Source organism: Psammomys obesus, unplaced genomic scaffold, assembly GCF_907164565.1.
Source record: "Psammomys obesus unplaced genomic scaffold, mPsaObe1.curated_primary_1811, whole genome shotgun sequence".
Taxonomy (NCBI): domain Eukaryota; kingdom Metazoa; phylum Chordata; class Mammalia; order Rodentia; family Muridae; genus Psammomys; species Psammomys obesus.
The window spans coordinates 754,305-771,683 of NW_026596166.1; the positions used below are offsets into that span (position 1 = coordinate 754,305).

General features: G+C 50.9%; 1 protein-coding gene and 1 pseudogene across 1 annotated transcript; one reads left to right on the plus strand and one right to left on the minus strand.

Annotated features, from left to right (window-relative positions):
* Window positions 1-469: 469 nt before the first annotated feature.
* On the plus strand, window positions 470-5,660 carry Ccdc177 (coiled-coil domain containing 177). Its single transcript, XM_055595495.1, has 2 exons — window positions 470-744; window positions 1,579-5,660. Exon 2 carries the CDS (start codon window positions 1,607-1,609, stop codon window positions 3,719-3,721), a length of 2,115 nt encoding a protein of 704 aa, XP_055451470.1. The 5' UTR covers window positions 470-744; window positions 1,579-1,606; the 3' UTR covers window positions 3,722-5,660.
* An 8,663-nt stretch (window positions 5,661-14,323) lies between these two features.
* Window positions 14,324-15,199, minus strand: LOC129667635 (elongin-B-like; annotated as a pseudogene).
* Window positions 15,200-17,379: the final 2,180 nt, after the last annotated feature.

A 17,379-nucleotide genomic window follows, 5' to 3' on the forward strand; every position in this document is an offset into this window, starting at 1 on the left:
ACTTATGTTCTGCTTGCCTCAAGCCCCTGTAAGTGTCTTTGTTGTTAGCACAGAAGGTGATGACATCTTCATAACACGACAGTATGCTTTGTTCTCATTCTTTCTCCCATCTTAGTTTTCCTTAAATAATAAAATCGCTGTTTGGACCAGGTGCCCTATTTCTATCCAATTACTTACTGGCTGGTTTGTTGGCTTCTCAAGATCCCTTAGGCCGCCCGCCTAAGGTGCCCAAAGACCAGGGTTCTGGTGATAATTGCTAGATCCACACCTCTCTGTAGATGTGTACTGCACATGTATGCATGTGCTTATATATGCACACGTAAATGTGTAGCTAGAGTAGTGTTTTTAACTGCTTTGTCGTCCTCCAAGCAAACAAATGAACACCCTTAAGTTAGCCACCAGGAGGCGCCAGGAGCGGCGAAAGACCTGCGGTACCTTGGCGGTAGAGGTGGAGATAGATGCGGCGGCGAGTGAGGGAAGAACCCAGCTTCCTTTTTTAAGAATCAGTGCGAGCAAGGGGGTAGAGCCACGATATTTTAGGGAGACTCTGTCGCACTCCCCTTCCCCCGGGTAGCTAGCGTCTAGGATGTGTGCACCCCGCTCGTAGTCTCCCATGGAGAGACGCCGGCTGCGGCAGCCGGCCGTAACCCGACCCCGCCGGCGCAGGGACTGAAGAGGTGCTGGGGAGAGCAGCGAGAGGTGAACAAAAGCCCTCCGCGTGGGGGCCCGGAGCCCGGACCTGGGGTAAGTGAAATCGCCCGGGGAACCTGGCAGCTCCCAGCAAGGAGTGGCAAGGTTTACGGCGCTCTAAGAGCCCACTCCGCCTAAGATGCGGTGAAAGAATCGGTGGACATCAGGGGCTGGTGTCTGAATCCACCATGCTGGGGTTGATGGTACCTTTGGCTACACATTCAGCCCTGGAGACCGGATGCATCTATCTGGGAGGATGGAGGTGCCTTGTGCATCCCGGGCAAACACCGGCTGAGGGCTGGAGGAAAAGGCAGGAGAAAGAATCCATCACTCCACTCAGAGGAGCCCCTGGAGACCTCTCTCAGCCCTTTCATCTCCCGAGGGCCCCGCGCCCCGGGTCCTTTTGGTAGAGAGAAATCAACCATAAACTTCTTCCTAGGCAACTGGGGCCCTCGCAGCCATGCACTTTGGCATGAACAGGCCGCTTCCCCTTTTGTGTTCCTGCAAAGCTGCATCCCAGCAGCCCGCCTAAGCTACAAACAAATAGCTAATCCTCCCGGGAATCCTCCGGTGCTCCCCTCGCTGCCTGCTGCCTTGCACCACAGTCTTTGCAGGATGCATCTAGCCGGCCTCAGGCCCGTGCAGTCTCCCCCACAGGCCCTGCATTCTAGGACTGAGGGAGACCGAAGCTGCTGTCTGAGCCCCGGCGTCCCCTCACCCCAGCTACCCAGCCTGGGTTTTCAGGGCATCGGTTTTAGGATTTACGTTCCATCAGGCCCCCTGAGCCTAATCCGAAATCGGATTAAAGTTTGGGAGGGGCAAATATGGCTGAGGAGGGAGAAACAGCTCACAGATGCATTCCTCTATGTCCCTTCCTTGTCATCTCAGGGACTCCAACAAAGGACGGGGTTCAGCTATGGTGGACCCGGTGCCAGAAGAGGAGAAGGAGGGAGCGGAGCCCGGCGGCACAGAAGGGGATGAGGCCACAGCGTCCGTGCCCCCCGAGGCCCAGGGAGCCCAGCAGCCGGCTGCCTCCTCGGCCTCGGCCTCCGCCTCGGCAGCGCCGCCCCGCAAGGCCGAAGTCCCATCCGGGGCAGAAGGTGGGCGCCGGGAGCAGTCCCCGCTGCTGCACCTCGATCTCTTCAACTTCGCCTGCCCGGAGGCAGAGGGCAGCCGCTACGTCCTGACCAGCCCCCGCTCGCTGGAGGCCTGCGCCCGCTGTGCGGTCAAACCGGTGGAGCTGCTGCCTCGGGCCCTGGCTGACCTGGTGCGCGAGGCCCCGGGCCGCTCCATGCGCGTGGCCACCGGCCTGTACGAGGCGTACGAGGCCGAGCGGCTGGCCAAACTGCAGCAGTGCCGCGCCGAGCGCGAGCGCATCATGCGCGAGGAGAAGCGGCGCCTGTTCACGCCCAAGGGTCCGGCTGCAGCCCCGACCTCGACCACGGCCTCCTCGGCGTTGAGCGCGGGCAGCAGCAGCAGCTGCAGCAGCAGCAGCCTCCCGGCCTCGCCCGCCTCGCGGGTCGCCCGAAGGACTTCTCCGAGTCCCCCCGCCAGGACCCGGCCTCCGCCCGCGGCTTCTCGGACAGGTAGGAAGAGCCACTCGCTGGACTCGCTGTCGCGCCGGCGGGACGGCGCCCTCAGCTCCGAGTCCGGCGCCTCGTCGTCGTCCTACAGCGGCGAGAGCCTCCGGGAGCTACGCTGGCCGCCTCGGGCTGCAGCCAGGAACAGCTGCCCCGCCGGCTCCGCGTCCTCCGCGCCCAACCCGCTGGGCCGCCCTTCCGCCCTGGCTCTGGTTCCGCTCACGGCCCGCAGCTTCAGCCTGGGAGACCTGAGCCACTCGCCGCAGACCGCTCAACACGTGGAGCGCATCGTCCGCCAAGTGCGCGCCGAGCGAGGCCTGCGCGGGGTCCCCGAGCGCGACCGCAAGATCGCCGCGCTCATGCTGGCGCGCCACCAGGAGGAGCGCCTGTTGCTGGAGCAGCGCGCCGCGGCCCACGGCCAGTGGGAGCAACAGCGCATGCGCGCCGAGCAGCGGCGGGAGCGCGAGGAACGCGAGAAGCAGCGCGCGCTCGAGCAGGGCCGGCGCGCCTGGGCCGCGCAGGTGGAGGAGCGGCGGGGCCGGCGGGGCCGGGAGGAGCGGGAGGCGGCGCGGAGGAGGCAGCAGCAGTGCGAGCGCAGCGAGGAGCGGCGGCGGGAGCTGGCGGAGCGCCAGGGCCTGCTGCGGCGGGAGCGGGCGGAGCGCGCCGCGCGGGACGACCGGCTGCGCAAGCTGCAGCAGGAGCAGAACCTGAAGCAGCGGGAGGAGGGCCTGCGGGAGGGGCGGGAGCGCGCCGAGCTGGCCCGCAGGGAGCGCGCCCAGCGAGCGGCGCGCGCCAAGCAGCGCCAGGAGGGCCAGCAGCAGCGCGAGAAGCGGGAGCTGAGCCGGGCCGAGCGGGCCCGCCACGAGGTACTGCTTCGGGGCCGAGTCCGGCAGCAGCACGAGGAGCGGGAGGGCCTGCGGAGCTCCCTGGAGGCCAGCTTGGGCCGCGCGCAGGAGAACTACGAGCAGCTGCTGGAGCAGCGAGCCCGGGAGCTGCGGGAGCGGGCCCGGAGGGAGGAGCTGCAGGGCCGGCGGGCTAAGGAAGCGGCCGAGCGCAAGGAGCGGGAGCATCAGGCCCACCTGGAGGCGCTGGCGCGGGCGGGTGAGCGACGTCTGCAGCACGCGGCGCAGGTGGCCGAGGAGGCGGTGCAGCAGAAGGCGCGGCGCGTGGTTCAGACCCGCCTGGAGAAGGAGAGGACCCAGCGCGCCAACAAGGAGAAGGTGGAGAGGGATGAAGACTGCCGCCGCCGGGAACTGCTGCAGGCCATTGGGCGGAAGCTGGAGCGCAGCGAGCAGCTCTCTCGGGAACGGCGAAGTGCACTGGAGAGCGCCCGCTCCACAGCCCGGGCCTCCTTTCATGTGCGGGAGAAGGTGCGGGAGGAGACCAACACACGCTCTTTTGACCGCATGGTGCGAGAGGCCCAGCTACAAGCCAGCCTGGACCGCAAATGACGGCTGCCATGTGCGGGCCATGCTGCTCTGTATAGCTAGATGGCCTCCAGGTGGGGCCTTCCTTAGTCACTTTGACCAAACTCCGGGCATCTCCAGTCCAGCTGTTACAGCATGAACTCTCCGGACTAATGAATCATGAGGCACTGAGAAGCCAGACGTGGTACTTTTCCGTCTGCCGCCATTATTTTACAGACTTACGTCGTTTGGAAATGACAAGGCACATCCACTTGTGTCTTTGGGTTGGAATAGGAAGTAGCTAGGGAGAGGGAGGGTCCCCTAGGAGAAAGCACAGAGGTGAATGTCGGGTTCTCTCTGCCACAGTTGCCTTGGGCATCTTTCTGACATTTGCGTCCAAGACAACTTTAAGTTGCAGCAGCCAAGGGGATATCTTCCAGGCTCACCTCTATCTTTTGAAATACAAGTTGCACAGACCTTAAAGTCTCCCAAGAAAGCACAGCTTTTCGAAGATGTTAGTTCATGCACAAGGAACCACAAAAGCTATTAGTTCTGAGTGTGGGACTATTAGTCTGACACCTGAGCAAATTTCTCCTGTTCCCATATTTTTTTTTTCAGTTGAACCCCTAGGCTTTCTAGTTAGACAATCATCTGCAGATAATAATCACTTCTTATTCTCCCAAATGGCATAGGGTGGATTGGTGACGCTGTTTGGCTTTAACGGAAGCCCTCCATCCTCCGAGTTCTCTGGAGGTGATGGTTTTCTTAGGCAGCAGCATCCCACCCCATGAGGCTTCCATGGAAGGTGGTGTATTCCAGTGGAGGCAAGTGTCTGCTGCCCATTTCCCTGTGTGGGGCCTGCAGACAGAAGCCATTGCCTTACAAAGCAGAGTTACCTTCTGTGCCTGCCCAGGCCGCTCTTGCCTAAAGCTCCAGCCTTGAATGCGGTCTCTAGGGTGAGCCCTGGAGTGTGTAGGATTCCCGCTGTGATTCAGTCAGTTCAGCGCCCTGAGGACCATTTAGGATCCTTGGCTGCTTACCTGTGGTGGCTGAAGGTCTAGAATTGCCTCTGTGCTGAGCTGTGCTAGTGTTGGTAGGGTATCACTCTTCCCTAGTGGGAAAAAAGAATCTTCCCTCCTTAAATTCCTGGTACCCTCTCACATACCTGGAGTATTTAATCAGTTTCTTGGTGCCTCACCTTTCCCATCTGCCAGATAGGGCCTTCAGAGCTCTTCTGGTACCTCAAAATCTCCTGGATCCAGAGCACCACTTCAGTGTTATTTGTTGGTTTCCTTTGTGCCTTTCTTGACCTGGAGTTGGGAGGCAGGAGGACCGCTATTAGCCTAGTTTGTTTCTGGTAATATGGATTCCTGGCATTAGACAGGACAGTGCATCACAGATGGTCATTTAGCATCTGAGGTGTGTGTGTAGGGCGGGGGTGGGGTGTGCTTGAAATACCAAGCCACTCCCTGGTCAGAAGGTTTAGTTATCACTTGGCAGTTTTAACCCATTGAGCGCTCCTTCCGTGAAGCTGAAACTGACCCCACTCATAGCCACCTGTCAGCTATGTGTTCACCAGAAAAGGTGGGAAGTCCACCACACCATCCCCTTTGACAGCAAATCAAGGTCAGGAAGTAAAACAAAAACAAACAAAAAAAACTTACCAAAAAGAAAGGAATCAGGGTAGAGATGTAGTGCATTAGATGTGTTTTGTGTGTATTCTGCTGGCAGAATTGTCCCTAAAATGACTGGCGATTGCCCACACCCCTCATCAACCCTACCCCATCACATGCTAAGAGGAGTCTTGTGTCAAAGAAAGCTGTGTCTAGGTGTCACGCCTGAGATAATGTGAAACCAGGAAAGGTGCAATGTACCAAGGCTTGTGTCTTGAATGGGTGGTGTGTCCTTTAACACTTGTTGGTGAGCTGTGATAATGTGCTGCTCTAAGACAGGAGCATTTTACTAAAGAGTTAATGTGATTGTGGCTCTTGGATCTTGTGGTTCCTGAGTTGCTTCTGACACCTCCATAGGAAACTCCACCCTCAAAACTACTTACTTTAAAATCTGGGCATTAGTTTGAGGAGGCAGTCTGGCGTTTTGAACCAAGCACTGAAAGGCACATGGGGGATCTTTCCTGGCCTGTTACCTAGTCTGCTTCCCACCTTACTTCAGATAGATCACCTGTCTAGGCCTTAGTTCCCACCATGTAGAAGCAGGATCATGGTTGCTGACCTCCGGTTTGTGCAAACTGAGAATGACAGTGACTCCCGATTCTATAAACAGAGTGACATGACTGCTGTGGCTGGAGAGGGTAATGTACCACCATGATTCGTTACAGATGGAGGAGTCTTGAGAAGCACATTGCAGCTACAGGGTCACAGGTGATGCAGAGGCCCAGGCCTGAATGTCACCAAATTAGACACTGAGAGAACCACTATGTAAAGGATGCAAACATTTTAGATTTTTACCAAAAAGTCCATATGGCCAAGTAAAATTAAAACAAAAACAGAGCTCAAATCCAGTGGCAGTAAGAAATGGTTCCTTCAAGTCCCTGACCGTCTACAAAAGTTGGAGGGGGGTACAGATCTATAGTCGTAGTCCTGTGGATGCTGAAGGACTCTGGGTGAGATAATGAGACACTGTCAAAACAAAACACACAGAAATGGAAGGAGAACCACCTGCATATTTTAAAGAAATGTTCATGTTTCTTTCTAAAGATAATGAATGCCCAAAGTCTTTCATGGGATCCTAATTTAAGTTACCCAGAGAGGAGAAGTTTTGTTTTACTCTGAAATGCAGCAAGAGAACATTGGGGGAGAGCAGGGGTGGAGAATTGTCCCCAAATACCATTCTAACAGGTGTCCGGAACTGAGCAGGCTGGAAATGACTTGCCTTCTAGGAGATCCCAACCTTGAAGTGGCTACAGCTTTATATTTACTCTTTTGGAACATTTGCCACTTCAAAAAAAAGAAGTATATGAGTAGGGTTAAGAAAGGCTGGAAAGGCTTTAATTCGGTTGGATACCAAGAAAACAAGCCCAAACTGTGTCAGAACAAATCATTGTCGAAGACAGTGCGATATTCTGCTGTGGCAGGGACCACAGTCTGACCCCTCTGGACAGGAAAATGGACATTTTGTTTTGGAAGCACACAGACTGGGTTTTCAATAAAGCGGTAACAAGGATTTGCCAAATGCAAAAGGTCTTTAGGGTAGTAAAGATAGAGGAATGTCTTGGTCTATTTTCTTTTGCTCTAACACAATACCCAAGGCTAAGTTCAAAATAAAAGAGATTTGTTGCTGATAGTTCTGGAGGCCAAGAGCATCTTACCAGCACCTGCTTGCCTTCTGATGAGGACTTCAGGGGAACATTACATGTCAGATGCACCTGGGGAGTGCTCCACTCATAAGACAGGAAATGAGACAGAGAAGCCAGACACGTGTATGTCAATCCAAATGAACTCAGCCATCCCCACAAGACCCAGACCATTCTGCAAGACCAGCATTAATCCCTCCAGAAGGTGGAATCCATACTGTGCATTTTTATTAGTCCACATTTCTTAAGTGTGAGTCCACCACCTCAATACTGTCATCATGGGAACCAAGGCCCCAGGACATGAACTGCTTGAGGGGCAAACAGTATCCAAGCAATGAGAATGTAGTCTGTATTCTGGATATTATGTAGTCTGCCCCTTAGTATCCCTCCGTTACAAAGTTCTACAAAGATGGATGAGAGAGATGCTGCATCTTATTTACCATCAAATCCCCTGTAGCCTATGGTACAGAATCTCATCTAGGATAAGTGCTTAAATATTGGGTGGAGAGGAGGTTGGGGATGTGGATGAGCAGAGGACAGACCCATGAATGGTGATCAGAGGAAACCTGTATAGAACAGTTTGTGTATGCAGGCCTCTGTTTATTTAGCACATACTACATGATAAACACTACTCTTTGTTTGTTTTGAGGAAGGCTCTCTCTGCGTAGCCCTGGTTGTCCTGGAACTCAATCTGTAGACCAAGCTGGCCTCTGACCCAGAAATCCACCTGCCTCTGCCTCCTGAGTGCTAGGATTAAAGGTGTGTGCCACCATTCCTGTCTTGATGTTCAGGAAAGAGAATCTCCTGGATTACTGACTTTAGGGCTCATTTCTTCTACAATGTCATGAACACGTGTCTTTGTTTCCCCACTGAGCCTACCTAACTTTCCCCTGGACACATGCATTCTCAGGTAGACCTAATTGTCCCTCGAGGCACTAATGTCAAGTCTTTCCAGTCTCCTAGAGATGCCAGTCAGCCATCATCTAGTCATTGTTACTCTTTTTCCGTCACAAAAGGCTTGATTAATCGGGTCAAATCTATAATGCCATATACCTTAAATTAGGAGGCATGGGAGTGAGAAAGACTGAGAATATGGCCTTCCAGGGTGCTGTATGTCATTTTAGAGAGGAGGGATAAATAATCATTGTGGACCTAGAACACCAAACCTCATGCCATACAGAACCCCAGTTCACCAAATGTCTGCTCCAGCATTCAGCTGTTCTTGCTAAAGACAAGACAGTCAACATATCAGAAGTATTTCCAATGTTTAAAAAAAAAAAATCCAAAGAGATTTCTGGTTAGGTCTAAGTCAATGAGAAGTTGACTAAGAATATCCCACTCCCAGAAACCTGATTAAGAGCATCTAGGCAACTGACATTACCCACAGGTTTCTGGGCAGACTCACCTTAGAGCATAAGGAAACAGGTGTCGTTACATGTGTTTTGGTTTTTGAGGCAGAGTCTCTATGTAGCCCAGGCTAGTCTTGATCTCCCAATCCTCCTGATCAAGCCACCCAAGTCCCAGGATCACAGGCACGCATCATCATTGCCCAGTAATACTTTGCATCACTTGACACAGCTTGGAAAGGGATCCAGCGGCAGATACCTCTGGCTTCTAGAACTGTTAGCTGCTCTATGTGGTGCCTGGATTTGCATGTCTGGAGCAGGGGCCAAGTATTACAACTGGTCCCGTGCTTGGTTATGTGTGTCTCTGCAGAAGGGCTTCTCATTGACTCAAAACATGGAGCTTTGGCATTCTCTCTACCTCTTCCTGCTTTATGCAACCCCCACACAGTTTGCCCCCAGTCCTTCACAACTACCCCTGAGGCGGCTTGGTTTTTAACAGGTCAAGGTTAGTGCAGGCCAGAGGCAGTAGGATGTTAGGGCGAGAGGATGTTTTCTTCTAAAGATCGCTGATAACACCGTCATTTGCAGAGCTATTGCTCCCGATTCATCATGTGCAGTCATGCCCCTCGTGATGACAAAAGTCATTCATCGTACACTCACATGTCTCGTGAGCAAAAACACCAGTCCCCTGAGATTTTAAATCATCAGTCACTTTGAGCTGCTTGTATCTTTCTTCCTCCCGCTGGCACAATACTGATAGCATGGTGTTTTTTTTTTTTTATGTGTGTCTGACTCTTTCACAATTCACAGGACTGTAAGAAGGATGATTCACATCTACTGTCTGTGCACACCCACCCTGCCAATCCTAGTGTTGGGGTTCTGAAGAGAGAGGGAACCCGTGGCTCTTGTGTTCGCCCAGGGAGGAATAAGCTATTTCTGGGGGGAAGCCTGTCTGTCTTTGGTGGGGGTCTGTTGCTTCCACCTTTCCCTTGTGGGCGGAAGGATTCATCTGAAGACTGCTTCAGTCTGAAGCAGACTCAGGCCTCTTAATTGTGGTATCTGCATTTTCTCCAGGTCATCTGCTGAGCCCCATGATGACAAAGGCTTTTCAGGTTGCACTGTGCTCCCCCTTTCCACTGTGTTTCTTCGCTTATTTGAGAGATTGAATAGGAGGCGGAATTTAGGTGTCCCGCTGTTGACATTTGGAGCCATCTGAGAGTCACAGAATGAATGGCAGTCACAAAGCTGTGAAATCCCACCCCACATGATCACCCCCACCCTTTCAGAGCAAGGGATTTGCCAAAGGAGAAGTATGGCTCACTCAGACCAACCCAACATTCTCTCCCACCTGCCCCTTTGTTAAATGGAGACATAGATCCTACTTGGTAGGGAGTTGTTAAAATGGTTCATGCTTTAAAAGCTCTGGAAAACAGCACTCAATTAGTGGACAGTATTGGCTAGTCTTGGGATGTGGGAAAGGAAGGAATTAGGGTCGTTTGAGCTTGAGACTGGTCCTGGGGCAGGGGAGGGTTACAAGATTTGGGTGGTATCTCATCTGAGGTTGTCACACAATCACTGTGTGACAAGACCCCAAACATCTCAAAGGGAGAGGTCTTGGAATAATGATTTTTCTGGGGTATGCGTTAGTCTCAGGTTGGCTGAGGGAAGGAGGGGTATATTGTTTACCAAACTACCTTGTTAGACAGTAAAGTTGACTTCGATGGTAATTTTGGAATTTGTGGTTTTATGGATGTACATTGGTCTACAGAGATGCTAAGTGGATGGGCTGGCCTGTGCTGGCCCTGGTTGTGCACTGGACATGAAGATGAAGAATGTAGCAAGCTGCTGGCTGTGTTCCTACTTTGTCACCTTTCAGCTGTCCTTGGATACTCTAAGAGGAAAGCCCTAGAGGATCTCAAAGATCTCCAGAGCCCTCAGCAAAATATGAGAGTGGGCAGAATGTTCCTCCCAGGAATAGCTGCTTATTTGGAAAGAACTCACAGGATGAACAAAATGCACAGCAGAAGGGGAATTTGCTAAGTCTGGGGTAGGATTACAAGGGTGTTAACAGCTAATGCATTCAAAGCTGTCACATTATGCAAGCGACATTTATATTTACATTATTATTATTATCATTTTGATTTTACATGTGTGAATGTTTTGTTTGCCTGCCTGTGCATCTGCACTCCGGGTGTGTGCCTGGTGCCATGCCCCATGAGGCCAGGAGAGGGCATAGGATTCCCTGGTACTGGAGTCACAGATGGTTGTGAGCTGCTGCATGGATGCTGGGAATCAAACCTGGGTCCTCTGGAAGAGCAGCAGCCAGTGCTCTTAACCGGAAAGCCACCTCTCTGTCTCCACAGGCCGCATTTTAACACACCTAAATCTCCCAAGATGTCTATGAGAGAAGTACCATTAGTCCCATTCTATGGTGATAAAATTGAGACACTGAGCAGTTTTTCAAAAATCACCCAGCAAATGTTGTGCAGAGCTGGTTTGGACGCAGTTAACCTGGCTGACAGTACACAGTGTGTTTTGTTGCTTACCACAGTCGGTGGGAATGGTAAAGAGGCCTCCTTAGGGGGTCCTGATCACACCTCTTTGTAGCCCACCAGTAAACCAATGAGACTCAGTGGGTCCTCCTGACAATGAAGTGGAATGAAATTCACTAGCCAGAGACAAGAGGCCAGTTTACTGACAGTAACTCATATCATATCTGGGATGATGTAGTTCTCTGGCAGAAGTACTCAAAGGGTGGTCCCTGGACCAGCAGCCCAGCATCTGATATCAGATACAGGACCCTCAATCTGGCTTTTGGCTCCTTCTCTGGATGATTCTGACATGCACGCAAGCTTGAAAACCACTGCTGTAGAACTGTCCTTCTCAACTTCGTACTCCTGAGTGGCACGTGACTGTTTAAACTTAAGCTAACCACATTTAAGTGAAACTGAAGATTCAGCTCCACACGTGCCAAGTGGTCAGTAGCCACATGTTGGAGAGGACGTAATATCGGATGGGACAAATCTAGAACAGCGCAGAAAGTTCTGCTGCAGCGGTTCTCAACCTGTGGGTCATGACCCCTCTCTGGACAGTGGGGGAGGGTGGTGTGTGTGTGTGTGTGTGTGTGTGTGTGTGTGTGTGTGAAAAGACACTTTCACAGGGATCCACTAAGAACATCAAAAAACAGATATTTCCATTACTGTTCATCAACAGTATAAAAATTACAGTTATGAAGTAGCAATAAAATAATTTTACAGCTGAGGGTCACCATAACATGAGAGTCTGTGTGAACGAGTCACAGTATTAGGAGTCTGGCTTTTTTTTTTTTTTTCAAGGTTCCCAGATGGTTCATGTTACATACTCAGGTTGAACCATCCTTCTTGCAGAAGACAAGCCCAGCCCAAGTTCGGTTTGCCTCTACGGTGAGCTCCCACTGGTAGATTCTCCCTATCTCCTTATATTAGTTAATTTTACTTCTCTGTGACAAATTTCATGCCATGACTTAATGGAGAAAATATTTATCTTGGTGCACAGCTTCATAGATTTCTGTCTATTGTCTTTGCTCTGCCGATTCTGGGACTGTGCCGAGTCAAAATATTATGGCTGCAGGAGCATGTGTTCAGTTGCAGGGTGCAACTGTTTACCTCATGGAACAGGAAACAGAAAGCCAGACAGGGACCGGGAACAGATATAACCTTCAGAGCTAAGTCTCCAGTAATCCAGCCCTTTCCTCACGCCAGGCCCCACCTCAGAGTTTCGGCGCGTGAGGGACCTTTCACATTTAAACAATAACACTCCTCTACCTCAGTGTTCCTCAGTAACTCCTTCCCCTGCTGTCAACTCTGTGTCCTCTGCAGCTTGGCTTCCACTTTCTAGGCTTCTAGATGATATTCTCGACTTCAAAGGGAAATCTGGCACCATCCTCATCCATCTCCCCATCTAAATGCCGTGAGCGAGCCTCTCCTCAACCAGATGTTCTCGTGTTGGGCGTGCCCACTCTAGACACTCCAAGCATTGTGATGTATTGGGTGGCTGCAAGGGACCAGAACTCAGATTCCAAGTACCTCTAGGTTTTCTGGGAAACTTTGTCCTACTTACAAAACAAACAAATTAAATTTAAAAATTTAAAAAGTAGTTAGAAATCCCACCTTTTTCTCTCAGTATTTTTAAGGCTTGCCAGTAGCCAGTTTTATTTACTTTCTGGGTACCATCAGTACTGTCATAAACTTGTACTCCTTCGAGGACAGGTAAAGCACTTGTTTCCACTATTATGTGAAGTCTGGGGTCTGGGTGGGAAAGCCTGCTCCCCTCCTGAGAAGCGAACTCTCCTGAACCGGACTGCATCTTGCTCGAAATGGACATGGCATTAGCCAGAGAAGCCCTTCCTGCTTCTTGCCGAAGATACACAACAGAAAGGGATCAGGAATGAAGCAGTTATCAACTACTTAATTTGGGTATAACCAAAAGGTCTGGGTTTCACAGTCGGACTCCGTTGCCACAGATAGAGAGGGGGAAGGAGGGAAGCAAGCAAAACTTCTCTAGCAAGATAAGGGCTGGCCATGAAAGGTTATTAAAGCGAGTAAAGTCAAGCTTGGGACCATAAAAGGTGAAAATACAGGGAGAAGGAAGGAAGGAAGAATGGAAGGAAGGAAGGAAAAAAAAATAGAAAGGGGCCAGAGTAATGACTCAGTGGCTCAAAGCAATGGCTGCTCTTCCTGAGGACCTGGGCTCCACATCCTCAGAAGCCATAGGGCAGCTCATAACCCCGGTCACAGGGGTTCCGATGCTCCCTTTTGGTCTCTGCAGGCACCGTATGCAGGTGGTGCACATGCAGGCAAGCAAAGCATCTACACACAGAAAATAAAATAAGAGAGAGGGAGGGTATGGCAACTTGCTGTGGTAGTGCATGGCTGTAACTTCACAATTTGGGATGCTGAGGCAGGAGGATTTTAAGTTTGAAGCCTGTCAGACTACGTAGTAAATTCCAGGGCATCCTGGCTTACGTAGCAAGATCCCATCTCAAAAAGGGGGGGGGGGGGGGAAGTGTGGAGCGATGTAGCTAAATCCGTAAGGCGCAAACATGAGCACCTAAACTCAATGCCCAGAATCCTTATGGAAAAGCCAGGCATCGTGGTATGTACTTGTAATCCCAGCACCGGGGAAGGGCCACCGTAAGTTCCCTGATGCGTGGGGGCCAGATAGCCTTGCCAAGTGACAAGCCCCGAGCTAATGAAAGACACCATCTCAAAACCAAAGATAAGCAGATCCCGAGGAACGACATCTGAGGTTACCTGATTTCCACACGCACACTCACAAGTGATCCGCACATATATACACACACACCACAAATGGAAAAGTAATAGAAAGGGAGAGTTTCACTGGCTGTGGTGATCTATGTCTTTAATCCCAGCACTCAGAAGGCAGAGGCAGGCAGATCTCTGTGAGTTCAAGGCCAGCCTGGTCACTTTGTAGTAAGTTCCAGGAGCCAGGACTTTTACACACACACAAACACACACACACACACACACACACACACACACACACCCTGTTTCAAAAAAACAAACAAAAGCAAAACAACAAAAAAGATAGTTTCTTACACTTACAATCAAATCTGTAAACAAGTCTTTGGAATCTTTTAGAAAACCCTTTGAGATGACTCTTCACTATATGGGCATCAGGATAGACCCTTGGATCTTGCATCTAGCTCAAGTGGCAGAAAAAAGTATACAAACCTTCTCCAGGAAAAGGCAGCCAGCTCTGTAACTTCAGGGGTCATGATCTCCGGATGTGTACACCAGCATGGCATCTGGGCAGAGTGCCAGAATTTAGACCGGCTTAGAGGGCAATCGATTACACTCATGGAGCAAGAGAAAATCTACTGCTAGTTCTATTTAATGTTATTGTCTAACCTTTCTTTTTTAGACAGCCGAATCTTTTTTTTTTTTTTTAATTAGGGGAATTCGTTTCTAGGGAGTGGGCCTGGGGACCTCACTGCATGGCTGGTTCGTCGGCACTGCCTCCAGAATCCTGTGGCTTCCTCATATCTGGAAGCTCTGGAGGGCTGGAGAAGAGCTCAATGAGCAGGGCTTCAATGGCACCGTCTTTTCCAAAGGCTGGACACCACTGGCTGTGCTGTCTGGCTGTGCTGTCTGGATAATGAAGCCACTCTTGCCCAGAGCTGGTCGTCCTTGTACAACCACTGCTCATCCAGAGGTCACTGAAGGATGCCCTCGGCGACGTGCTTCAGCTCAAACACTGTGCTCGACAACTTGGCTTCCGTGGAGATGGTGGTCTTCTGGTGCCTGATCAGGAGAAATGCTCATCCAGGTGGCTGCTTCTCTATCCTGATGTAAGGAAAGTTACAAATGTCCCCAGGACTTTCAGTGAAGCTCAACTGTTCCTGGCCTATAAAGCGACAGATGCTTTGAACCGGCTATCCCTGCAGTGTGGAGCAGCACAGGAGGTATCATCACTGGGACACGCAGGTCCCACGAGAAGCTGCCACAGACAGCCTCGTGGAAGTGCATGGGTGAAGGATTCTGCTTGCATGATGCCTGCATTTCTGTTGGTGTGTCTAGAGCCCACTTGGTCTGATCCCACAGACGTGGGTTGCACAGAAACCCCTCTCCCTAGAATCTTCAAACTCTTCTGCAGTCTGTGCCCTTCTGTCTGACACAGGCTCCCAGGGTTCTGCAGGATCTGAGGTGATCAGCGGGAGACGGCCTGCCAAGCAGCATACAGCACTGCAGCATCACAACCGGCTTCCTTGGCACCCGCTCCACCCTCCGAGAGCTCTTTCTCCCCCTCCATGGTGGTTTCTCTACAAACCAGCTTGTTTCCAGGTGGCAGGAATATGCCTGCCATGTTTCTAAACCTTCTCCATGACAACTCAGTGGGAGCAGACACCCAGCTCAGAGCTAGCCAAGACAGGCCCTGAGGGCAGATACTAGGCAGAGGCCTAGGAAATGCTGAAATCCTGCAGCGACAGCAAAGCAGTCTGGAGGATAACACATCCCAAATCCAGCGAGGTGGAGATTGAACAGAGCAAGGAAAACCAGAGTGAGTGCACGTCCAGAGATTTCCAATAATGATAACCAAAGCCTGGAAGGCAACCGGAACGATTTTCTTCTGGAAAGCTATTTTGCAGGAGAAAGCAGAGAGAAATGGGCTGGAGAGATGGACCAGTGGTTAAGGGTGCTTGCTGCTCCTCCAGGAGACCTGGATTCAGCTCTTACCACCCACATCTGCTTACAACTACTGTAACTCCAGTTTCAGGGGCTCCAATACCCTCCTCGTCTCCCCTGGCATCAGGCACATGCTGGTGTTCACATAAACACATAAAACAGAATACATCTTAAAAAGAAAGAAAAGAGGAGAGAAATGATGAGAGATGAGCAGAAAAAGAGATTCCTAAACAGGCTGCCAGTACCTTGAGATTGAAGGAGTGTGTGTGTGTGTGTGTGTGTGTGTGTGTGTGTGTGTGTGTGTGTGTTTCTGGGGATTAAACCAGGGCCTCACACATGTCAGGCAAGCCCGACCCACAGCCTGGATAAATTTTTTATAAGTCTAAAGTGCTGTCCAGATGGCAAGTCTCAGATGTTTCCCCCTTTCCTCTACTCTGCACACCCAGCGGCAGCTGATCTCACAGGCGTGGGCTGGAGAGATGGCTCAGAGGTTACGAGCACTGGCTGCTCTTCCAAAAGTCCCGAGTTCAATTCCTAGAAACCATATGATGGCTCCTAACCCTCTATAGTAAGATCTGGTGCCCTCCTCTGGCATGTAGGCAGAACACTGTATAAATTATTATTATTATTATTATTATTATTATTATTATTATTATATAACTCAAAGTCTGCCCAGTGACACACCTCCTCCAGCAAGGTCACACCACCTCATCCTTTCCAAACAACTCCACCAAATGGTGACTAAGTATTCAAATATATGGGGGCCTATTCGGACCATTCTCATTCAAACCACTGCAGGCCACATGCATGAAGCTAGCATGCCTTGCCAAATCTTTACACCTGGTAGATGCTGAACTTGTACCATAGAGAGATATGATTTCTGGAGTTTTTAACTTAACGTTCTTGAGATTTTTCTGTTGCTGTGTTAAAACACTGACCAGGAACTGGGGAGATGTTTCTTCCCAGACTGCTGGGCACTCTTCCAGAATACTCAGGCTTAGTTCCCAGCACCCATGTTCTAGAAGATCTGATGCCTTGTCAGGTTTCCACACATGATACACAGATGCAGATGCAGGCAAAGCATATATATATATATACATATATACATATATATATATAATAAGTAAACATTACATCTCTCTGTGTTGGTGTTTTGAGACAGGTGTGTGTGTGTGTGTCCCTGGCTGTCCTAAAACTAGCTCTGTAGATCAGGCTGGCCTGGAGATTTACCTCCTCTGCCTCCCAAATGGTGGCATTAAAGGCATACAGGACTACCGCCTGTCTTAAGATAAGTAAATTGTAAAAGCAAAAAAACAAACAAACAAACAGAAAAACACTGGCCACAAGCATTTTGGGGAAAAAAGGGTCTATTTGGCTTACACTTCTATGCTACAGTCCATAGCAAGGGAAGGCAGGATGGGAACTCAAGGCAGGAACTAAAGCAGAGACTGGGGTGGAGTTCTGCTTACTGGCTGGGTCCCTCTGGCTTGCCCAGCTGCCTTTCTTACACAGCCCAGGCACCGCCCACAGTGGCTGGGCCCTCCCATGTGTCGCACTCATTTTTAAACTCTATTTGGGGTGTTTGCGCCTCTACCTCCCTTCCACCAACCCTTCAACTGTAGGTAAGGGAGAGATTAGTGGGGAGCGGGGCACGCGGATGTACCGGTCTCAGTTGTCAGGATACCAGCAGTCCAGTCAAACAGCAAAGCAACCAGCCACAGTAAACAGCACGCAACAGCAATGGAGGTGGCACCACTCAGCAGAAGGGAAAAGACTCTGCTCAAATAAAACTCCCCCAAAGCAGCAGAACTCCCCCAAAGCAGGAGAACTCCCCCAAAGCAGGAGAACTCCCCCAAAGCA